General features: G+C 35.5%; 1 protein-coding gene across 1 annotated transcript; it reads left to right on the top strand.

The window, feature by feature from the left end:
- Positions 1-1211: 1211 nt before the first annotated feature.
- CHORDC1 (cysteine and histidine rich domain containing 1) lies at positions 1212-25091 on the top strand. The gene is made up of 11 exons (XM_026505359.4): positions 1212-3237; positions 6624-6673; positions 9737-9793; positions 10700-10857; positions 13216-13319; positions 13965-14023; positions 17709-17779; positions 18555-18660; positions 20554-20673; positions 21093-21155; positions 21413-25091. The coding sequence occupies exons 1-11, from the start codon at positions 3174-3176 to the stop codon at positions 21557-21559; spliced, it is 999 nt and encodes a 332-aa protein (XP_026361144.1). The 5' UTR covers positions 1212-3173; the 3' UTR covers positions 21560-25091.
- The last annotated feature ends 213 nt before the right edge of the window (positions 25092-25304 follow it).

Below are 25304 nucleotides of genomic sequence, written 5' to 3'. Positions count from 1 at the left end.
ATGATTCCTGTCAACTCTACTAGAAAATAGGCTTCATTTGACAAGAAGGCCAGGAAACTTCAGCTGAAAGACTAGCAGCAACCAGTGAAAATATTTCTTAATATATTTATTATAAGTAAATACATTTAGATAGATTTAATATATACATTTATATATTAACATATATAATAATAATAAATACATTTAATAAATAATAAAGCTAGGATTCGGGGTGGAAAACTCATATGCAAATGCTACATTTTCTAACAAAGTAGAAAAAAAAAATAAAATGAGAGGAGAAGCAAGAAAGAAGAGTAGTAATCTCATTTATTGCCCTACAGGAAACAACTGAAAGTCAAAATCAAATCTGACAAAGTAGGAAAGCCCGAGTAAGAAAAAAGTAAGAGGTAATTAGGTACTAGTATACAGGGAACAATCTGAACAAAAACGCAAATACTCCTAAATACCAAAAAAAAAGAGAAAATTAAGCAAAACAAAATTTGTTGATATAATTTGTTGCAATACCCTATTCAAATATGTCCTTGTGGGTTTTTTTTTTTTTTTTACTTTTGTTTATTCCACAATTTTAGTGGGATCTGAAAAGGGAGATAAAATGTGTATGTTCAATATTACATGACTAATCAAAATAATTAATATCACTTTTTAAGCCCTGAGATTGGACTTCCTGCTATAGATGAATAGCCAAGTCAAGTCTATAATGGAAGCCCAGAGATTTCCTGAAATGATTATTAGCTACTCCATGGCAGAACTAGAATCTGAGTCCTGTTTTGAGTCCAAAGCTCCACACTTAACTATTCTATACAATTGTTTTCATAACGAGGGAACAATCACAAGATTATGTGTAACAGTATGTGCATGTTGGGGGAGGGGATGGACCTGGATTTAAAGGCTACATAAATTATGCAATGTTACCACCACAAAGTTTCTCAGTTTGTGGTAGTCAGCACTGGAGTGTGGGGATGGAGTGAAAGTGTGGCTGGGAATGGAGTGTAATGTATTGTCTCTGTTTTCTTAAGAATGATTTAGGAGTGCCCAGGTGGCTCAGTCAGTTAAGCTCCTACCTTCAGCTCAGGTCATGATCCCAGGGTCAAGCCCCGCGTAGGACTCCCTGCTCAGCCCAGAACATGCTTCTCCCTCTCATCCCAGCTCCTGCTCTCTATCTCTCTCTCAAATAGATAAATAAATAAATCTTAAATAAACAAAGAATGATTTAATTTTGTAGTTTATTAAAATACCCAAAAGAGGAACACAGACTCCCATATACATTATGACTCCCAATTCTTTGCGGTTTTTTTGTTGCTGTTTTTTTTGTTTGTTTCTTTTAACGTTCATACCAATACATAAATGCCTGCGTGGAGGGGGGGACTGGAAATAAATTTACCAGAGTTATTTTAGTGATTCAGTACTTATTGCTGGGTGGTAGAATTATTGGTTTTGTTCTTAATATATTTCTGCATTTTCAAATTATCTACCAAAGTATTTATTGATTATAAAATGCTGTAGCTGGAAAAAAATGACAAACATTAAAAGCATTTGAAAGGGTTTACTAATAATCCTTGTAATGTTGCAGTGATAGTAGGACACTCAGACCATGAGTATGACCACAATCTAAACTTTCTAAACGTCTTCATCAAACCATTTCTAATTGTGTAAGATTAATTTCCATGGTCTGCTCCTCCAATCAATGGCCGGTGAAACTGAAAATTTGTACCACCTATTGGAAGCAATTGGCAGTATTTATCTTGATTAAATTTATTTTAAAAGGCTTATGCCCTTTACTCCAGTACGCCACTTACCAAAACTTATCCAGAAGGTAAATCTAAAATAAGAAAAACAACGTACAATAAGTTGAGGATTGAAGCTTATGTATGGTAAAGTTGATGAGATTAAAGGAAGAATGGTCATAGTGCTAATTTACTCAACAGAGTATTACTTCGTTTATAATGATAATGAAACAAAAATACTCAGGTTAAACGAAAAATAATATAGTGCATATATCCATGTTGAGATTACTACGTAAAAATGTAATACTTCTAAGTATATAAAGAGGAAGGGAATATGGAAAAACGACAAGTCTTTTTTATTGGGGTGGGAAGATTTTGAGCCCATCTCTCATTGACAGACTTGGTATCACTAGAAACATTGTAAAGCTTTTTACTTCTATTTAAGAACTACTGATATTACTATTTAAAAACTGTCAGTATACTTGCTATCCAGAAGTGTTTGCTTTCACTTCAAATGTCCCAAGTTTGGGAAATATACAAGTTGCAGCTGGTATCCTTAATGTGTGCTCGTTAGTGTATTACCACGCTTTTTATAATGCACTTGATGAAATCTTACTAGCGCTTCCAGGACTGAAGAATTAAGTATTGGCAAACCGATCAAATGGAGGTTAACATGAAACAGCACCAATTTACCCCAGGGTCTTAGAGCAACAGTGACCATTTCCAGCGCTGTATTTGATCAATACTATAGATACCCTGATTTTAAGTGCTTCGTATTTTCAACGTGATTTGGCCTCAATCATTCAGTTATCACAACTGCTCCCGATGCCTACATTTCTCCAGCGCTCCAGAGATCAGGACAGCGGAGACCCAGTCACCCAGGGAGATTTCGTCCCGGTCCTCTCTTCTTAACTGAGCGACACCATTCTAGGCAGAAGATTCGCAAATCCTGTGCGGTTCTGCACCTCCTCCTGAGCAGCTGAGCGGCGAACTTAAAGACAATGCCGTGATTATACTACTTTCAAAAGCAAGAAGGAGGCTGCGGTGCTGGGGCCCAGCCGTCAGGGCGGCCGCTTGGCTGCACGAGCTTCCCAGTGACGAAATCTGCAAAGAGCACGTCAGTCCTTTGGATGCCATCGCTTTCTGTTTTTAGGGTTTCTCGTCTTCAAATATCCGGCGCCACCTCCAAGCCCCGCCGCCAGCCTCCGGAGCCCGACTCACAGCTGCCCCGCAGCCGCCAGACCTCCCGCCGCTCCCTCCGCCTCTTCCCATCTGCTCTGCGCCTGCGCGACCGGAAAATTCGCGAAGGTTCCTGAAGCGGAACCGGCCGTTTCCGGAAGCCGGCAGCCGCCCCAGCCGTCAGACCGGTGGTTGCGACAGTGGGGTTGTACGCGTACCCTCTTGCTCTTCCCGGGGTTTGGACCCGACCTTTAACGGTGGGGAAAGAACATGGCCCTGCTGTGCTATAACCGGGGCTGCGGGCAGCGCTTCGATCCCGAGACCAACTCCGACGGTAAGAGAAACGCGCCGCCAGCCCTCTTCCTCCCGTCTCCCCCTCAGTCGGGGGACGCCCTTGGGCCCAAGGGCGTCCCGGGGTCCGCCCGCGAGCCGTCGCCGCGCTGCCCCCGTCAGGGTCCCTCCGGGCCGCCCTCGCAGCCCGCCCGCCCGAGCGCCCGGCAGGGGCATCCGACCGTCTCCCCGCTGCCGCGCAGCCCCACGGACCCGCTCTCCGGTCCCACGTGTTGCCCGGTCGTCCGCTCACAAGCCGATTCGTCTGGAATTTAGAACATCTTTCTCCCTTCCTGCCCCCCCTCCGCCCCGTCTCTTTGGGGGAGCAAAAGTTAATCAGGTGCTACAGGGCGCTCTTAGCGGCTGGTGTGCGTGTGTATGTGAGTGAGAGACAGAGACAGACGGATGGGAGGGTTGGGCAGCGGGCGAGTTATGTGAGCATTTAAGTTCAGCTCGTTGTATGAGCATAGAAGTTTATTTTTCTGAAAGTCTTGTTTTCCGCTTGTTAAGTCCACCCAACTGTTATAAAGTTACCTTTTTTTTTTTTTTTTTTAAGTGTCGCGGGTTGGGAAAATTAATCTGTATCTTTACCCTAAGTTTTGCTGTGTCTGGCGGGGTGGACGGTACATTTGTTACCCTTGTCTGTCTGAGTAGCCTTATTTGTTTAGTTTTGCTATGATCCTCCCATTTTAATAACGTGCCATCTCCAGAATAAAGTCATTGTTCCTACGTGCACAGTTAAGGATGTAAAGTGAAAGTTAGTGACTAGACTAGGTGAACAACCAATTTGAATTTGAATTTTGAATGGTAAATGGGATAGAGTGAGTTGGTTTCTTGAATATTGTGGGCAGTGACACCACTTTGTCAAATTCAGCTAGCAATTACTGTATGTATTCTATACGCCAGACGTCGGTCTGTCATTTATTACATCATCTCATTTAATCTGAACAACACCCCTATGAAGTAGGGATTATTAGACGTATTTTATAGAGCGGCAGGGTTCAACATGGCAGCAGCATGGTTCCTGCATTGTGAAGGAAATTAAAATCTGTGCCTTTTAAAATCTTTTCTACCTCTGAGTTGTCTACTCCGTGCACAGGTGAATTGGTGACAATTTAAAATGAAGTTACTCAAAGAGAAAATTGTGACATTTCAGTGGATGACAGAATTGAAGAATAAGAGGTTTTAAAGCCTTTGCTTTTGGTAACCTGTGTAAAAAGTAAATTGCCTTAGTGTCTGCTGTATTCTACTAATATTAAATAAAGGGAAAGACTGAGGCTTTGTTGCCTAGGATAATAACGTCCCAAAGTAAATATGTCTGTTTATAGAATGTTCTATACCAGCCTGAAATTATGAGGGAGATACAGCCATTTTTTGGAAGTCAGGAGCGGGTGTGTGTGTGTGTGTGTGAGAGAGAGAGAGGGAGGGAGGGAGGGAGGGAGGGAGGGAGGGAGGGAGGGAGGGAGGGAGATGGAGATGGTATGATGCCTAGGAAAGAGATGGGAGAGGGGAGAGTGGGAAAGTGAGAGGAGTAGACATTCAAGGATGTGTGATCAGTACTAAATTCAGCAGGGAGCTCCAGTAAGGTTGTGGAAAGTTTAGTTGCTTTAGCAAAATGGGGGTTAGAGACTTAACTCCAAGGAAGTTGTTTCAATGGGAAGTTAAGAAAATGGAGATAGGAAGTAGAAGATAAGAGCTAATAGTAAACTGTGGACTTGGTTAGGAGAAAGATTTTTGGAGTGGGAGAGGTTTGACCTCTGGATGGACAAAAATAAAAAGCCTTCCTTCTAAGCTGATACCAGTTTTTAGTTTGAAACACAAGGTAAATTAATGTTAAAGAAGACACAGTTGGTATCTTTCACATATTAAAGAGTTATTCTGGAAAAAGCATCACTGCACAGTTTTTTATTTAATACGTATTTAGAAGGAAACCGAATCAGCTACTAAGAGGCAGAGCCAGAATTTGAGCCAGGGTCAGACCCAGTGTGAAAAACTCTTGGCTCTTAACTGCTACAACGTTATAGTTTCTTACCCATAAAACATAGCTTTCAGCAAAACTGTAAACCTGATAAAGGCTAGAGAGGAAAATAACCATCTACCTGTTATTTACATTCGAAAGCAGATTTTCAAATTTTGTTCCTACTAGTTGTAGGGTTAAGACCTGACTCACTCCTGTCGCCATGCTGCCCAGACTGACCGTTATGATGATTATGACTCTTAGTGGGTTATGCCTTGTGCATTTTATGCTTCTGACTGTATGTAAGTTTGATATTTGAAAATACTATATTCTGTTTTTGATCCTATTCTCAACTTCATATCCCTCTGCATATTCATTTCTACTTTGAATCTCCTTTTTCAGCCCTTAATTCCATTACTTGCCTTAATTCATAGTTTACTTACTGTACCATGAGAATACATGACACTTTCTTGCTCCACTAGCCTAGCATAGTATCTGTGTAACACCTGGTTACCAAGGAAACCATTCTGGCTATTAATATAGGATAGGAAGATTTCTGTAAGTACCAGTAATTAATCATTTTAAGGCAAAGCCAGGAATCAGAGGTTGTAGCCAATTAAAAGCTGAACAGACAGCAGAAGGTGGGGCAAAGTAGCCTTATGAGAAAATTGCACAGATGTGGAGCTGACCTGTTTTTCCTAAGCTTATGGTTGTAGCTAGTCAGACATCTAGTTTATTATTACCTGATCTTTTAAAATGTAATACTTCATATTGCAAAGTGTATTAAGCTTATTTTCAGAAGAGTTAGTGAAAATTGATGGTGTAATGGGGAGTGGTAGGGAAATACAGAATAAGAATCAGTGGCAACCCTGAAAATAGACTGTAGAACTTAAACATCTATTTAATGAGGTTTGTATCTAGGTATTGACGCCTGTCTACGAAAGTTAAATTAGCAATTAGATATTAGATCAGTTTTTAAAAATTTTGAACCTGTCCTTCTAAAATACCTTTTTAGAGACTTTCTTGGACAATCTGTGGATCGACACACATAAGAACACTTAAGTTTGGTAGTATTTTTGTAAATAGAATTGGAAGGTGGTGGTCAAAATTGTGGAGCTTGAAGTTTTGATACTAAACAAGTTTAACTACAGAGATTAAAGGAATAGAATATAATTTGTTATACTTACACTATTCTGTATTATTTTTATCTACAGCTGTCATACTCTTGAATTAGAAATTTATTACTATTGTGATGCAGTACTATATTAAGCACTGTGTGCATGCATCAAACTCAAGCATTTGTGAATTTTTAAGGAAAAGCAGAGTATTACCTGTATTTGGAAAAAGGATTAAATGTTAACACCTGGAAAAAATGTTTTTTTCTTCATAATAAAGTATATTTTTTCCCATTTTTTTTTCTTTTTTTTGACCAGATGCTTGCACATATCACCCAGGTGTTCCAGTCTTTCATGATGCCTTAAAGGTAAGAACTTGGTATATTTCAGTTTCTTTATATTTGTACGTTAAATTTAGAGGTGTAATACTGAACTTTTATTTTCTCATCTTTTTTTCCTCAACTTTTGACTTTTTGTTTTCTTAATGACCATTTTGGGGTGCTTTCAGCAACTACGCCATTAAAGGCAAAGACAGTAGATGGTGATCTTAAGGTCTTTCTTGGTTTTAAAAATTACGTTATTTCCATTCCAACTCTCATTTTCTATAGTCTTCATTTCTTTTTAATCTTGAGGGAAAGTGAAAGCAGTGTATTGCATCTTAGTTTCTTAATCTGTCAGGCAACTACTGTATAATAAGAGCAGCTCTGAATTTTAGGAACGATTGTTACAAACAGTAAAGGGTGCCAAACTGTTTGAGATACCACTGTTTTCCACCTGTACTTCCTCTTCCTTCTGGAGAATTAGAGAAATAAAAAAATGGCCAGATTTTTCTTGGTGTGTTTATTGATCTTTTACAATTTATGATACTATGGTAACATTTATCTCAAAAGATAATGTGTATTTCAAAAGAAAATGTTGTGATGTGGCCGCCATGGTTTTAGGTGTCGGTACTTTGTTTTTAGGAACATAAACAGTCTTACATGTTTAAATATTGTTGATGCCTTTTGAATTTCTATATCTTCCAAGGAGTAGTTGGACCCTTTTGGTATTTAACTGTTAGATAGCCAAGTGTTAATAAAGGTATATAAGCAGATAAGTTTGTTAGTCTGGTTAGTGCTAAGTGAGGAAAACAGAACAACCATTTGAAAGCAAGTTGAAAGCTGACTCTTCTTATATCTTTTTAGCTGCTTTACAAACTTTTGGGGGATGGAAACTGGTTCTGTGGGAATATGTACTTTTGCAGAAGAGTGAGGGGATTTTATCTTACCTGGACCGCCATTTATTCTAGGTTTATTTTTCTTAACTGTATGTTTTTCTTTTTCTTCTCCTGTGTTTCTATCTCCTAACCATAGACGTATTTCACCTTTGTCTTTAGCTTCCTATTTTCTCTCATTTAGTTCATTTGTTTCTGTCCTTAAACGTCATCTCTGTGCCCGTGGCTTCTGCAGAATATTTCCATTTCATTTGCAACTGCAAACCAGTTTTTAAAGTGAACTCTTACTCCAAAAATAGCCTGCATCTCAGCTTTGCTGCTGCTTCATTCAGTCCATTGCTCTTTTTTTTTTAAACTACCCAGCTGTTAATCACCCTGTTGAATTAATTTTAAGGATTTCACTCTGAAGTATTTTTGTCCCTCTCTCTTTTCCAATTCTGCTGTTTATTATTGTCTCTATAAACATTTCTTGAAGACCTGTATTTTTTAAGACTATTGGATTTCACATCGCAAATATGTAGACAAAATAGATAAATCAGTGTAATGTCTACTATTGCCGGATTATTGGTAAATAAGCATTGCATATGCAAAAGAAAACATTTTAATATTCAAATTATAAGTGGCATAGACAGAGAAGAGAGACAATCCTCATTAAGAAATGACAATCTTAGACTCACATACTTAAATTTATCTTTCATTTTTTTTTAAGATTTTATTTATTTGAGAGAGAGCATGATCAGGGGGAGGGGCAGAGGGAGAAGCAGACTGCCCCCTGAGCAGGGAGCCCGACACAGGACTCGATTCCAGGACCCTGGGATCATGACCTGAGCCAAAGGCAGATGCTTAACTGAGCTACCCCAGTGTTCTGTCTTTTGTTTTTTTTTTTTTTGTTTTTTATTTTACTGAGGACTGCCTTAGATCCCGGATTGGCATTTGGAAACAACGAGTATGTATCATGTATGTATCCCAGTATCCCCAGACTATCTGCTATAATTCTTTATATATGATGAAGACAATAAAGCTTTTTCAGGATTCCTGGGTGGCTCAGTCGGTTAAGCGTCTGCTTAACGGGGTCCTGGGCTCCTGGGCTCGAGTCCACATCGGGGTCCTTGCTCAGCAGGAAGCCTACTGCTTCTCCCACTGTCTGCTGCTCCCCCTACTTTTGCTCGCCTGTGCTGTCTCTCTCTCTCTGACAAATAAATACATAAGATCTTAAAAAAAAATAAAGCTTTTTCTCGTACAGAATAACTTTTCTAATGACTATATTATCAATGCTAACTAAATACTATATTTTAAGGTTATAGTAGGTTTTCATCTGTAGCAATTCAGAGTAAAAGAGAATTCAATTTCAAAATAGAGGAAAATTTAAATTATAGCATGTTTAACGTTTTCGTTAAACTAATTCTTTAAAATAATTTTGCGTAGTGTGAAAACAGTCCCTACCAAAGTCTTCATATAGTATATTGAGAAAAGCAGTGAGCCCAGGTGGATAGGTGCAAATCCTAGCCTTTAGTCTAATTTGGAACATCCCAAGTCTTGAAACTGCCGCATTTTTATTTTCTTATTCTTCATACTACACTGGAATTACAGATGACAGCTTAAAGCCATTTTTTGGTAAGCCACTTGATGTTTTGTTTAGAAATCACAGACAGCATTGCAATTTCTGTATTTTTATGCTTGTCACTAAAAAGATCATTTAACCTTCAAAGACCTAACGGTTCTTAGGCTGCTATGCTAATCAGTCTATGTTGTTCTGAAAATAGAATGCTTACTATTGGGGAACACCTACAGTGAGTTTTTCAGAAGCTGAACTATTACAATTAATGTCTCCAACTTACTGGATTTTTTAAGTAAAGCACTTCACTTACTCCCTAGATCCTTTAAAATATATGATGTTTTTAGAAATTATAAAATGTTTCTCTTCTAAAAATCAAGTACTAGTCTTGAAAAAAGAAGCAATTGTTTCCCTATTTTAAGGTGCTTCCTTTTGTGATCAGTCACAACACAAATCACCTTTAACATTGGTTAATTAGCTTTTTTTTAAATCAAAAACTAAAAATCATTTCACTTGATTAGATGAATCATTTATAACACTTCACAACTGTGAAATCTATATATGTGCAAGTCATTGCCAGATTCAAGGACATGATTGCAAATAGACTCTTCGTGGGTTGTGGTTCTATGCAAATTCAATTTTCAGTTTTTTTCTGTTTCATAGGGTTGGTCTTGCTGTAAGAGAAGAACAACTGATTTTTCTGATTTTTTAAGCATTGCAGTAAGTATTAATTTTTTTTCTAGATTATCTCCTGAGAAAGTACCAATAATGGAAGCCCCAGATGTGAGGAGTCTGATTTGGGACATCTGTTGAGTAGTCTGTGAATTTGCACCTTTCTTTTCAAGTGGAGCTCACCTCCCTTGACAGCATTTAAAATAAGGAATTTTCCCGTTTTAGAGATAAAAGTTTCACGATATTAATTAGCCAGCTGTCAGTATAGGTTTGTCCTTGATATGAGTAGTCTTTAAAGTATATCTAGAAGGAAGTGGTAGGTAGCAATGTAAGGCATTTTTATAGTGAGGAACAGTAGATACTTCTCAAATCTAAGTTCTACCACGATGTACCATTTATTCTGTATACCCTTAAGAGAGAAAACAAAAGCTGTTAAGGAAATGACATGCCATTAAAGTTATGATTTCAGGGATGTGACAGTGCATGTTTGACTCACCTGCCAGATTTCACAGATACTGTTTTACTTAATCCTCTCCAAAAATGTCTTAAGTGCCATTTCCTCCATTTTGAGGAAACTGAAGTTTAAAAAGATTCCCTTGCTCAAGGTCATATAGCTAATAAGTAGAAGAACTAGGGCTCAAATCAAGACCCTTTGTGTTAATAATTTGTAGAATTCCATGTGAGATTTCCAGAATTTTACTGTAAAAAAAAATTTTTATGCTGTGTATATAGTGTAAGCTGATATTTATGAAGTGTAATTCAAAGGCTTCTTTTAAAATACATTAAGATGTAAGAACTTATTTATAAATATTGCAAATTTAGGGTTCTGTTTTTAGTTTCTTAAATATGTCTGTGTGGAGAAAACGTACAATAGAATTTATTAATAAAGAAAACTAATTTTTCTGTCATAGCCTGTGAAACACATGATAGGGTAACTCTTATCTTTCCTAACAGGGCTGTACGAAAGGCAGGCATAATAGTGAGAAGCCACCTGAGCCAGTCAAACCTGAAGTCAAAACTACTGAGAAGAAAGAACTTTCTGAATTGAAACCCAAGTTTCAGGAGCACATCATTCAAGCCCCTAAACCAGTAGAAGCAATAAAGAGGCCGAGGTACACTTTATGCAGTTGTATATTTTTGTCACGAGTGAATAGTAGCATTTGTTCTTGGCATTTTATGATTTTACGTAATACCATTTATAGCTGTTACGTAGGTCACCAACTTTTTATCATTTGATTTTCCCTTAAGTATACCTTCCATTTTTATTCCCCCTTCAGCTTGAGAGCATGGACACAATAAACTTCATTGCATATTTGTTCAGTATATCATCATAATGTGTCCAAAGCGGAAGAGCCCACATCTGTCTTGTGACTTGACATGTCTTTTTCACTGTGGCATAGTGAAATTCTAGAAAGAAATTGTCAGAGAATCCGTTTGAGTTGAAAAAGAACTTTAGACACCTTCCTCGTCTTTCCTCTGCTGTTTTCTTGAATATCTTCTAGGACTTTCCTGACAGAGGATATTTACTTCCTTTCAAATTTTAAAGTAGTCCATTTTATTGTTACTAAGTGTATAGTTTTTTCCTTGTATTGAGCCAAATTCTGTTTCTTTCATTTGTCCGTATTTTGTCACTTAGAACAAGCATAGTTCCTCCTCTTTTACTTTTGGATACCTGAAAACTGATAATTTTATTATTACTATTAAACTTTTTTATTTATTTGATTTAGATGGCAGATCTGTTAAAGTACTTTTAAAACACCGTTTGCTCATTTTGCAGTAGAGTTACACAGATTCTTCATACTTACCTTCTGGCCAACTCAACTCTGTTTTACATTCTCACACGCATGTTGGCTGCCACTGTTAAACCAGGCCTCCTTCATGTTGCACTTGAGTATTGTTTCAGAACCAAAATATAAAACTTAGAAAACAGATGGTTTTTGGCCTCAAATATGGCCCGAGTTGAATTTTTTTTTTTTTAAAGATTTTATTTAATCATTCGAGAGAGAGTGAGAGAGTGAGAGCACAAGCAGGGGGAGAGACAGAGGGAGAGGGAGAAGCTGGCTTCCCGCTGAGCTGGGAGCCCGATGCAGGGCTTGATCCCAGGACCCTGGGGTTATGACCTGAGCCGAAGGCAGCGGCTTAACCATCTGAGCCACCCAGGCCCCCCCCCCGCCCCGGTTGATATTTTTATTCCCATAATGGACTTAATGGTTTTCATGACTTTTTTAATTGATCTTAAATAAATTTATAGCTTATTGAGTAATACTGGACCAACATAAGAAGCCTGAGAGACTTTCTGACATTTGTTCATTTAGCCAGACTACTTAAACTGATTTTTATTCCATCTCCACCTTATTCATAATCATGAGAGACTTTATCAAATGCCTTGCTGGCTGATTTGCCAGTTACAAAAAAAATTATGAGGAAAAGACAACTTTGTCATGGCTCATTCTTAAGTATTACAGTGGTGTCTACTATAATTAGCAGTATGAGTTAATATTTACCTTAACTAATGGACTAGTAATTTACTTAAGAGGTGAGAGAAATTAAGTATTTTTCCATAAATTCATTTGGTCGTATTGTAGAGATAATGGGAATATAGGTTTTTATGTACTGTGTTAATACTTCCTACAATAGTTTTCATTAAGGACATGGAATGAATAACCTAGTATTTCTATTTTTATTGTTGCATTTATTAATATTCGTAATACTTACCGAATGGCTTTAAATAAATTGTACACATAACACCATTATGAAATGTTGGGGGGTGTTGTTACTGATTTTTAACCCTACTGAAATTGCCTTGTCATATAATTTTATCTGAATGTATGGGTGCATATAACCAGTGTCCACACAAAGTGAATTATCTCCACTGGTAGGAATATGGAATAATTTAGAATGTAATTGTTGCCTGCTAATTGTATGCTCAGCGTTTTGCTTAGGTGTGGAATATAAAAGTACTCTATGGTTCCTTCTTGGCGAACGTGGATTCCTATTCTTTTCATCCTTCCCATTAGACCTACTGATGAATAATTTACCATGTTGTCAATAGCATGATTATTTGAGACTTAATGTTTTATTGATTTATTTATGTATTTATTTATGGAGGAGGGGCAGAGGGAGAGAGAGAAAATCCCAAACAGGCTCCACATCCCAGCGTGGAGTCTGACTCAGGGTCCGATATCACAACCCCAAGATCGTGACCTGATCCAAAATCTAGAGTCGTGGACTCTTAACCGACAGAGCCACCCAAGTGGCCGAGTCTTAATATCTTAGTATCATAATTTTTCTGTTAAAACTTGAAAGTATAGGTACATATAGCAGTTATTTGTAAAATACCATTAAATAGGAAAAACTTGATTCACAAAGCATTTGGCTTTTTAGAAATAGATTCTTAGTATATTTATTTTTAGTAAAAATATATATTTTGGTACATCAATAATGGTAATAAAATTTAAAAAATTCTCCAGCCCAGATGAACCAATGACAAACTTGGAATTAAAAATATCTGCCTCCCTAAAACAAGCACTTGATAAACTTAAACTGTCCTCGGGGAATGAAGAAAATAAGAAAGGTAAGATTTTATTTTGTATTTTTTTTTTCCTGTACAATTACCCAGTTATCTAAAAGAGACAGCAGTATAGTTCAGTGACTATAAATATGAAGAGGTAGTACGTTATAGTAAAGAATTTATTTTTGTTTTCTAAATACTAGTAATACCAAAAATGAATTCGTGGTTTATTTCATAATGTCTTTATTAAAATGAGAAACTTAAAGATTTTTTATTCTATGATTCATTATTTTTTAACTGGTAAATTTATTTGATAATTGTAAATGTTTCATTGTTTGTGATATAAAATATGTTCAATGTATTCTGACCTACACTCGATACCATGGAGGAAAGTAGTACCCCTTTCATTATTTCTCTTATAGGGTTAAGATGTTGGATATTGTATTGCAGTATAGAATATAAATGTGTCATACATCATTTGGGGACATGGGCAAAACCTAATCACAATAATTGATTTCTTATCAGCTTTTTAAATATATTACCTGAAAGGTCATGTGGAAAACTTAATAACTTAAAATTATTTTAAAATGTCAGTGGTTTTTAGATTTAGTATTTTTCCAAATACTTAATGAAAAAGGTTATTTAAGCATGACTGACTAAAGTATTTATTTTAATGTTTCTGATTTGATTTTCTTTTCTTTGTTTTAGAAGAGGACAGTGATGAAATTAAGATTGGGACCTCATGTAAAAATGGAGGGTGTTCAAAGGTACATATTGTAAAATTTGTGTTGTGTCATGGAAGTAAAATTGTAATTTTTGAAGAAAAGGGTGCAATTTACTGATTCAGTTCAGCAAACATTTGGGTGCCTGTTATGTATTGGTCAGTGTGCTATGGACTAGGGCTGTGAACATGGATAAGAGACTCTGTCTCTGACGAACATCATACCTGACAGAATCATGGAAGAAGTAATTCTAATTCAGTCAGCATTTACTAAGCACTTACTGTGTGCCAGACATTGTTTGGGGGGCTGGAAATACAGTATCAAGTAAGCAAAAATTTCTGCTGTTGTGGAACTGATAGTCTAATTTAGGGAGAAGGATAACACATAGGTAATTAAATATTATGAATTCGCGTAGATAAGAAGAAAATATCGTAAACAAGGAGAGTAAAGCTATTAAATAAGGCTGTCAGGAAAGTCCTTTGGGAAGTGACACTAAATCAGAAATCTAAATAATGTAGCAGGTGAGTTATGTAAACCTTCAAGTTTATATGGGAGCCTTTAAAGGCTCTACACAGGACATGTGTAGCTAATTGAAAAGCTTGGCTTTTCAAGAAATTATGAGAAAGGGCAGTGGGGCTTGGTCAGGGGTGTGAAATACGAAAAGTAGGGATAAATGAAATAGGCAAGATTATGGCAGTCCTTACAGGGCACAATGAGGGGTTTGGGCTCCCCCCCAGTAAATGGGAAGACATTCTCTATTTTAAGGAGGGGTTTTAAAAAGATCTCTTTGGCTGATAACCTGGCAGATATAATGGGTTACTGGGAATTGGAGGAAGGAAAACCAGCTATGATGCAATGTGCAAGACCAGGCAGTGGGATTGAGCTTATTTTTTAGAAGTGGTTAAATGTGGGATATACTCAGACATCTCAGTGAGGATTTTTCCTACCCCTCTATGTGAAATTGCATGCCTTTCAACATCTCCACTCTCAACTGTCCTTTTTTTCTCCAGGACATTAATCACCTTATAACACGCTATTTCTTTTGATATTTATTTTGCTTATGATCTAACTTTCCCTTTCCTTCCTCCTCTCATGTAAGGTTTACAAGGACAGAATTTTTTTTGTTCTTTGCTGTATCTTAAATGCTTAGAACGGTGCCTGCCTGGCTCATGACAAATCATGCAGAACGAATACTATTTGGAATATTAGCAGGACTTGCTAATGAACTTTAAGTGGAGGGGACTTGGGGCTCCAGCAGCTAGGTGACTGGTGACACCATTAACCAAGAAGGAGAAAACAGGATTTGGGGAGCAGGTTTGTAATTTTCCCTCATGTTAAGTTTGAGATCATCTTTCTTATTTAGGGATGGAAATGGAAATGTATTTCCATGCATGTAAGGTAGAAGCAGTAGATGGAAGAGAGCGGCTGAGTACTGGGGTGGAGGGTAGTGCAAGAAGACCAGAGAGAACGATCTCAGATGGATTTTGAAACATGAATGTCAGTTCCGTAAATGGACAAAAAGGGAAAGGATATCTCAAGCAGAGGTGATAGGAGTATACAGCAAACAAAACAGTTAATAATGTATAAAATTTATTGGTGTGGAGATTAAAAGAGAGAAGTAGGGGCCAGGTCTTTAAAGGCTTTTACGGTGCTTAAAAGTTAGGTTAGAGAGGCTATTTGATCTTTTTCATTGAAATATACCATTTAAAAGTATATAGATGTAAGTAAATTTATAGCTCAAGGGATTTTCGCAAAGCAGAGCCTTCCTTATACCTTCTCCCATTTATTATTTTCTCCCAAAAGTAACCACGTTTTTCTATCATTATAGAGTACTTTTGCCTATTTTTGAGCTTAATGTGAATAGAGAATCGTAGACCAGGTATTCTGGCGTCTGTCTTCCTTGGCTTAATGAAATGTGTGTTAGAGTTATCTTTGTTGCACGTAGCCATAGTTCATTTTCATTGCTTTAAAATGTGCCACTGTGTGAATGTTTCCAGTCGACTTACCCTTTCTGTTGTCCTTTAAGTTTTTTTGTTTAATGCTACTGTGAACATTCTTGTGCCTGACTTTCGGGACACCGGGATACATTTCTGTTAGGTATATGACTAGAAATGGAATTGCCAGGTCATAGCGTGTGTATGTCCGGCTTTAACAGATACTTCCTCATAGTTTTCCAAGGTGGTTGTATTTACACACCTGCTGGCAGTATATGAGGCTGATTCCATTTGTTCTACACCTTCGTAACACTTTGTACTATTACTCTTCTGTATATTAGCCATTCTGGTTAGTGTGTAGTGTTCCATCGTGATTTTAATTTGCACGTTTCTGATGATGAGATTGAGTACATTTCTGTATGTTTATTGGTCACTTGGATATTCTCTTTTGTGAAATGTCCAAAATCTTTTACATATTTTTCTATCAGTTGGCTTTTTCTTACCGATTTTAGAAATTGTTTTTATTTTTTAACCAGAGAGAGACACTCTACATTTTCATTAAAAAACAGAGACTGTTTAATTTTAATGGAACCCGATTTGTCCATTTTGTTTGACTAGTGCTCTTCGTATTCTTTTTAAGAAGTTTGCCTACTTGAAGACTGTGAATATTTTCTCATGTGTAGAGGCACGTTAAAATGTACAAACCACCTGAAGCTGATAACTGTAAGGTGTGAGGTAGATATAATTAAAGGACTATTACAAGAAAGTGATACGTGTTTTAATTAGAGAGTAGAGTACAGACATGGAAGGCAGAGAAAAGAATTAGAATCTGTTACTATCGTCTCATTGTCTAGCAACTGCTAGTGATCATAAGGAAGGTTAGCAAATTAAACTGATAGATATTTTCAAGCTAAACAGACAGGGTTTCATGATAGAAAACATGGATGGAGAGAGAGGAAACTGCAGTTTTGCTTTGGGAGACTGAATGCATATGGTGCCATCAAATAAGGTGGGAAGGAGAGTAGGAGTTGAGGGGGCAATAGTGATAAGTTCAGAATCTAACATAACTTGATTTTTATTTGCTTATGGAATCTCTTTAGGAGATGAACACAGGCAGTACTTTGGATTTACCAAAAGTAAATATACAGAATTTTATTTTCTGTACTTGTAGGTGGTTGCTATAAATACCAAAGTAAAAAATATACTGCTGGCTGCATCTGTGTTTTATTAACATAACTTTTTGTGAATTCATCTGTAGAGCCTTCACCTACAGCAGCAATGGGGCCCGGATCTTCCAGACAAACCCTGGATATATTTCTAGGTCTGCAGCTCATTTTACCCTTCCTAGGGATAAGACATCAACAACACTGTAGAACTTCCAGAATTGCTTATTAATTCGTAATGCCCACACAGAGTTTCCTGTACACATAAATCATGCTGTAACTGTATTTCCGTTGAGAGTACTAATCCCTTGGTTTCAATATTGTTCTGTAAATTTAAATACCTGAACATGCTTGAATTGTGATCGCATACCTGAAAGTCTGAAAGCATCTTAATATATCCCATTGTCCACTTTGCTATTTGCCTTTTTCACAGGGAACTAAAACTTAAGCATATCTAAAAAGGAATCATTTTTCATTCCTTATTGGAATGGCCTGGGGTGAATTTATGAACGTTCTAGGTAATTGTTATTTTTTGAGCATTTTCATAGTTTTAGACGTCACCAGTTCTACAGATGTTTATGAAATCTGATATTAAGATGTGAAGCTAATTTTTCCCTCTTTTTTCTCTTTTAGACATATCAGGGTCCACAGAGTCTAGAAGAAGTCTGTGTATATCATTCTGGAGTACCTATTTTTCATGAAGGGTAACTTATACATGACTAATTAAAACTTCATGGTAGAGGTTAGAAAAGTTAATATACCTATAAACATTATTTGCCATGCAGCATTTTAGGTATTTTACTTACATTGTCATATAATCTTTAGAATAACCTAGAATGTGGGTTTTGTCTTTTTACATATGAGAAAACTGAACCAGTTATTACAGTGAAGTGGCCATTGTGATTCAAACCTCATGTTTTTCCTTATTCCCTTATTTTTCAGTGGGATACTCTATTTGGGCTGGGTAGTTTTTAGTTTGAAGGACTGTTCTGTGCATTGCTGGACATTCAGAATTACTGACCCTGGGGCACTAAGACACCAGTATTGGGTCATCCAAAAAAATCCACACTTTCCACAGCCCTCAGCTGAGATCTGGCCCCTCTTCCGTACTATGCTGTAGTTTATAGAAGTGCAGTACCATGTTGAAGTCTTCAACTCTGTTAAAATCTTTGGTCATATCACTTTTTCGAGCTTTATGAGGAAACTGGAATGTGAGCCGTTAGTTAAAAACAGATTTGGAATTTTGTGACGGTTTTGCGCATCTTCACTCAGGAGCTCCAGAACTGCTACAGTAAATGCTGTTCTGGTTTTAAAATGATTAGGCTTCTGGAAGTTTTAACTGTTAGTAACTTAAACACTTTGTAGGATACTTAAGTTGCACACACTTAACTTACCTTTTAAAATCACATTGTCACTGTACTTCTGGACTTAAGTGGTCGTAAGATTTTATTTCTGAAGTTTTTCTATGATAATTTAAAGGATGAAATACTGGAGCTGTTGCAGAAGAAAAACTTCTGATTTCAATACATTCTTAGCCCAAGAGGGTTGTACAACAGGGAAACACATGTGGACTAAAAAGGATGCTGTAAGTATTTTCATAAGAACATATTGGGATATATGTATCTGTCATTTTTTAAAGATTTAAGATTATTGTGTCTTCAGAAATTAAAAAAAAATGTTTTTCTCTCTCTCATACAACAAAGGTTTGATGTGCCTAAAAATTAAAATTAATTTGAGTCAAGCTCCCAGAGTGCTGCCCTTTGATCCAAGTAGCCATTGTGTATGATGATGCAGATCTGCAGGTTTTTGTGAAATACTAAAGCCTCTGCCAAGATTGAAGCATGATTTTGTAATTGCATAGACTCTTCCCACTTTTTGTTTTTTTAAAATCATTTTTCTACTCCTTTGATGTTATTAATCACTTGGACTTTGGATGCTCTTCTGGCCACTGAAAACTTCACTCAGCCATTTACGATGCAATCTCTCCACCTAGCGGCCAAAGAGAAGGATGGCAAACTTGGTCCAATTGTCTTGAATGCCTCTGCTTGCTATGGGGTAGTTTATCAAAACAACAAAAAAAGCTTTAGTTCCTACTTCCCTGGATAGCTTTTTAAAAAGATATAGTCTAAGGAAATAAGTGTCCAGAATCCCATTAAATTGTAAGAAGGCAAGCAATTTATTGCTCAGTAAGTAGCATCTTCGCTATTGTAATGTATTTTATAATAGATTAAATATACTAAATTAGTTTTATGTGCTATGTTGGCAGTAACAACCCCACTAACAATGAACCTTTTCACTATATGTGTCTTTTAACTTATAAAGTAATGGTAAGTTTCCAGATTGCTTTAGGGATTCATTCATTCTACATTTGAGTATTCTATAGTTTCTGATTTTTAGTAACGTGCTTTGGTATTATATTCTTCAAGTAACAATAATTCGTCTGCCACAAAACTTGCAGGAATGTTTTACTAGCAAAAAGACTTAGTAAAGTCTCCCTGTATTTTCTCCAAGGACCAAAATTTTGAAAGTTTTAGCTTAACAAAATAAAATGTTGTTTTCTATTACATGCAGAAGTTTTCAGAGTATAACCTTGATGAGATAATGTTCTTGTTATGTTTTAATGCATATACTTGTCAAGTATTAAGTGTCTGAGCTATAGTAGTTCAGGACAAAAAATGTAAGTGATAGAAGTAATTTGAATTCAGTTAGCATAAGTATACCAAAATGTAAATACTGCTTTTTCAGTGGTAGCGTCTCACAGTTTCCTGCATTATGTAACTAAGTTGCTCTCATAAATTTACAAAACAAATCACAATTTGTCTCTTTTTTAAATAGTCCTTGATAAAGCAATGTTCCACTGGTAGGTAATAGTTATTTCTATAATAATAACCAAAACATAACACCCACCAATTACCACTTTTTTCTTCATTTTATCATTAGAGGAAAACGAACTATAACAAACAGCAGATAGCTATAAGTAGTTAGTTCCAATTTGTAGAATTGGAAATTTGAATTTGTAGTCAAATTCTCACAGAAAATAGGTGGAAGATTTCTATGCATGAGGTTAAGATGTTATCTGGGTTATTTCACTAAGCAAATGTCTTATTTTAGTCTTCATAGAACATTTGTATGACTGTGCTTAGTGGATTTCAGAAATGTTAAAGTAGGATAAAATTTAATAGGAGTTCTTAAGTTGTCTTTTTCAATGTATAGTAATGCTATGGCCCTAAAAGAAAAAAAAAATTAAATGGAAGAATAAGCATGTTCTCCAACCGTAAGACTATAAAGATTATCTGTATTGTGATATATGTTATTGCTTAAACCTTTTGGTGGGAATTTTAGAAGTTGTTTGCCCTTAAAAACATTAAGGGCTCAGCTGCACATGGTAATTTTTTTTTTAATTATTTGGCTCAGATTCCTCTTTTTTTAGAGGTTATGTGGCACTTTGTAAATTTATAAGGTTTTTCTTCTTTTATAGGGGAAAAAAGTTGTTCCATGTAGACATGACTGGCATCAGACTGGGGGTGAAGTCACCATTTCTGTATATGCTAAAAATTCACTTCCAGAACTTAGCCAAGTAGAAGCAAATAGTACATTGGTAAGTACATTAAATATCTTTGAGAAAAAATTGTCTTCATGCATTATTCTCTATATTAATATATTATAAAATACTGTGGGTCAATTTTAAGATTCTTTAATCTTTTCCATTCGAAAAAATAGTTTGAAATTACTGTCAGAAACTATTTTAAATGAAAATTTCTGCATAATAGAATTATTTCTGAAGCATTCTGGAGATACTATAATAGCTTAAAGATTTATCAGATAATAGCTAGTTCTCAGTATGAGACTTAATTTTTCTTTTCTGTTAATGGTTTCCTCAAAAAAAAATATACAATATTGGAAGTTCGTTAAAATAGCTTAAATGATTTATATCAGTATCTTGTTTTTATAATCATTGTTTTAAATCCTATTCCTTTGATTTGGATTTGATGAGTTAACTTTCTGTATATTTTTCAGTTAAATGTGCACATTGTATTTGAAGGAGAGAAAGAATTTCATCAAAATGTGAAATTATGGGGTGTAAGTATCAATCCAGAATTTTTTCTAAGACTTTAAAATACCCAATTTGTACAGTAAAAAAACCCATAATTCAGAAACCAGTGATGCAAAATAGGTATATAGCTTACCATTAATTCTTACTAAAAACTTTAAATCTGGGTATAAAAATGGCCTTAGAAGCTCCGAGTTGTGATTATTAGCACAGACAAGACCAACATTTTCCCCTAAGACTTAGAAAACGACATCGAGGCTTACCGTCATTCTCTGATGCATTGCAGGTGATTGATGTAACACGAAGTTATGTAACTATGACCGCGACAAAGATTGAGATCACCATGAGAAAAGCTGAACCTATGCAATGGGCAAGCCTTGAACTGCCTGCTACCAAAAAGCAGGAAAAACAAAAAGAAGATACAACAGAATGAGTTGACAGGGAAAGAAAGTTATTGCCTATTTCAGAATTCTTACTATGGGGTAAAATGGTGGCTTGCTGCTGTCCTCTCTTGTTGTTGCTGTCGTGGTCATTGTCGTTGTTGCTGTTGTTGAATCTGGCAGTTCAGGGTCAACGGTAGGTTCTTAAAAGCCAAAGTCAGTTTATCTTTTCGTGCCTCCCGTCGTCTTTTTGAGTTACCTAAGTTTGAGTATTCATTTCTCCTCACTTGACAGAACTGTAGTTATGTCCTATACTTGAAAAGCTAGAAAGTAGCTCATATTTCTTGGAATAATACTATGTTTAGCAGAGAAATGTAAAAGAACATTTGTTTTGTTCACGTATCTTTTCTATTATCCCATAATTAGTAAAGCAAGATGGAATGTCGGATTTTTAGTTTTTTTTATAAGTTTGTGTTCCTATAATACTTGAAAATCTTTAAGGAGGAGATGAAGCTCTGCATTGTTTTATCCTCGGGAAGGTTACTTTTTCTAGGAGGAATAATTCTGAGGTAGTGTAGTAGCTAGTTAAAGGGGAATATATGCATTGAATAACATTGGAATTAGTTTACAACTAATTAAATTAAAACGTTATATCAGTACCTATATTACTTGCCAAGCACTATGATTTAAATGCATAGAAAACATAAATGAGAGTAGGGAGGTATCAATTTGGTTAAAATTTGCTGTTTTATTAAGACTAAGCAATAATGTTAAACATCTCTTTCCTGGTTATTTTATAAGGTCTTTGTATGGTGTTATGACTAAATTGTACCTGATTTCTAGCCTACACCCTCTAAAAATCTTAGTTACATGTAAAATTATATATATACACACACACACATCTGGCCTCTCTGATGGAAAACTGTATGTATAAAATCATAGATTTAAAGGCTTATGGAAATACATTAGGGTATCAGAAACTAAATATTTAAGCTTTGCTTTATGAGAAATATCTATTACATGTTAAATAAAATAGCTGAATTCTTTTGGAGTTTTTTTTTTTTTTTAGGCTTTCATGAACAGCTTAACAGTTCTAGGTGCTACAGTGTTGATTCTATATTGTACTTCATTAGATAAGGTATCACAGATGTAGATTGTTTATACTAATTGAACCCATTAAAGATAGTTTACTTTTTGAGGCAATGCAGAGCTCACCAAAAATACTAAAATTAAGAAATGTTTTGAAGGCCAAAACTTTGGCATAACTTAAGAAATTTGGGTATGAATTATGCTAATGTAGATTAAAATGATTATTTCTCAAGCCCCTTGAGTGTTTTTCTTTTATTCTTACAAAGAAAATTTGCATAAGTACAGTTTTAGACGTATAGGTTAATAAAGAGTATGTCCCACCAGCCTTAGCAGATAACTACTAAAGGTAGTTATGTAATTATTTAATGATTTAGCTCTGTTACAAATAAAGACATAACAAATCTGGCAACTGGGCTTTCATGACACATGGTATTGTAATGAAATACCGTGTAAGACACATGGTATTGTAATGAAATACCATGTAAAAATTTCAGTACAATTGAGCCAAAATACAGTATATGAGTTTCTAGTACTTGGGGTTGTATTTAAATTTTTGAAAGTTATCTTACATAATTTAAGGACCTGAGTTCATTGGAAGACATAAAATCTTGTTTATTGTTTAGGCGAGAGGTTGATGATTTGATTAGATTTGAGGTGATGATTAATATACCTTTTTTAATGTTTTCTTCTTGCGACTTTTTTTCCCCTAAACAGTATCTTAATATGTTACATGCAGTTGAACTGTTAATTTAAAGCAAGTGGATTATTCACCTGAGAGTTAGCTACAAAGCACTGACTCTGTGTGTGTGTGTGTGTGTGTGTGTGTGTATGTGAGAGAGATGCAGCTTATATATTTACTTACATTCGTGGTTACATTAGTGACCATTCTATTTCCTCTCTCATTCCTGTGAACCTCTGATTGTTGCCCAAATAAAAATCTAAATATTTTTATCTTAGACTCGTACATAAAGGGACAGAGTTTTTATCAAGTAAATGTGTTACTTTATCTGTCAAGAAAATTAAAAATGTTTGTTAAGTTTAGTGTTTCTCTAGAAATATTACTACAGCAAAGCAGTCAAAACTAAGTTTATTATACACTTGGTAACTAAGCTGACAGCTAAACTCAACATGGGAAATAGAAAATACTATTTTTTCTTGTTCAGTACCTTTGCTAGTTTATAAAGATAATAAGGTCCTAAGAGTTGAGCTTTTATTTTTTTTAACCTCTTATCTTGAGATAATTTTAGATTTATAGAAGAGTTGAAAAAAAAAAGTAGAGAAGTCTTTATTTCCTATAGTTATCTTTGCCTTGTATTAAAATCTCATGTGACCATAGAACATGTACAAAAGTAAGAATTAATACGATACGTACAATACTACTACCTAAAGTATAGCATTGATTTGACCATCCTTTTTAGTGGAACACTTGAAGGGTAGTTCTTAAAACCTACCCTAGTTTTCTTGTAATAATTTTAGCTAATAACTTGTAAACCATTACAAGTATAAATTGAAATCAACCTACTGTAGAGAGGTATGTTTACATAGGTCAACGATGTAACTTCTTGTAACCATATACTGGCAAAGGACTAATGATCTATTTTATCATTTTATGCTAGAGATTTTACTTCTTATTAAGTATAACTTGTTTGGTTTTCTTTAGACAATTCTGTAACCATTTAAGGGTAAAGAAAACCGTAAAGAGTTCTTGCAAATATTTTAAGGTGACTTTGGAGTATTGCTCTGCCACTCCTTGCTTTATTAAAGAAAAATTCAGCCATTCCCCAGCCTGAAACTGCATGACACCCAAATAGATAAATTTTTAAAAGCTCATTTAGAAGTTCTGTTATCAGTTTTAAGGCATTTGGTTCTGTACTCTTTTTTTTTTTTTTTTTTTTTTATAACTACCAGGTATTTTTAAGTTGTCTCTTAGAACATTAACAGGATTTTGTTTGTTTCATTGCATATTAGTTTTGATTAGGCATTCATATTTCGTATTGTTTTTATTCTTTTGCCTATGTCATAATTTTGCGGCCTCAGTTCTGAAATGCAAGCTAAGTCTAGCTTGTTTTTAGGTTTTGTTAATATTTCCTTTATTTTAATTGTTGAGTCCATAGGCAGTTGATTTTTTACCTGATTGCTTCCTTACTGCCTAAGTATCTTAGAACTTAAACTCATCTGGAGTTGTTGCCTGACTTGCCTTTTTTATTTAGGTGTAGATGCCTGAGGCTTTATACATGTAGCATTATCTCTGAAGTACTGAGCTTGCAGTGTTTTTCTTCTCCATAATTACTGTTTGATTTTAAGTTTTTGTATAGTTCTTAGTTTTGAAGAATTCCTTCATGAATGGTTTCTCTAAAGGGCATGTTTTAATTAAATGTTAATTAATGACCTTTCTTAGTTTTCCAATTTAGTAGGCCACCTTTAATGTCCATTAAAGTGAAATAAAACTTCCAGCCTTAAACATTTTTATGTTGATTAAAAATTGTGTCAAAATAATTTGGTTTCCATTTCTTTTTGACTAAGCAGGTATACTGCCCAAATGACTGAATTGTTAAATTATCTTTAAGACTTCGCTAATTGAAGTAAGATTTCTTTTAAGCCTGGAAGAGAGAAACATCGCTGTACCTGTAGTGCTTTCCTGTATCCTCCAAAAATGAGACTAGATGAATGCTTTTAAAATACTGTGATCCTTTCCTTCAAATGCTTATT

The sequence above is a fragment of the Ursus arctos genome, unplaced genomic scaffold (genome assembly GCF_023065955.2).
Source record: "Ursus arctos isolate Adak ecotype North America unplaced genomic scaffold, UrsArc2.0 scaffold_22, whole genome shotgun sequence".
Taxonomy (NCBI): Eukaryota; Metazoa; Chordata; class Mammalia; order Carnivora; family Ursidae; genus Ursus; species Ursus arctos.
Note: the sequence above shows the minus strand (reverse complement) of the source record. Positions and strands in the feature narration are given on the sequence as shown.

Bases quoted from the DNA above. Each gene is read 5' to 3' on its own strand.
- CHORDC1 (XM_026505359.4), top strand. From the start codon at position 3,174: ATGGCCCTGCTGTGCTATAACCGGGGCTGCGGGCAGCGCTTCGATCCC. The intron at 13,320-13,964 runs GTAAGATTTTAT...TCTTTGTTTTAG, and splicing joins GAATGAAGAAAATAAGAAAG to AAGAGGACAGTGATGAAATT. The intron at 20,674-21,092 runs GTAAGTACATTA...TATATTTTTCAG, and splicing joins TAGAAGCAAATAGTACATTG to TTAAATGTGCACATTGTATT.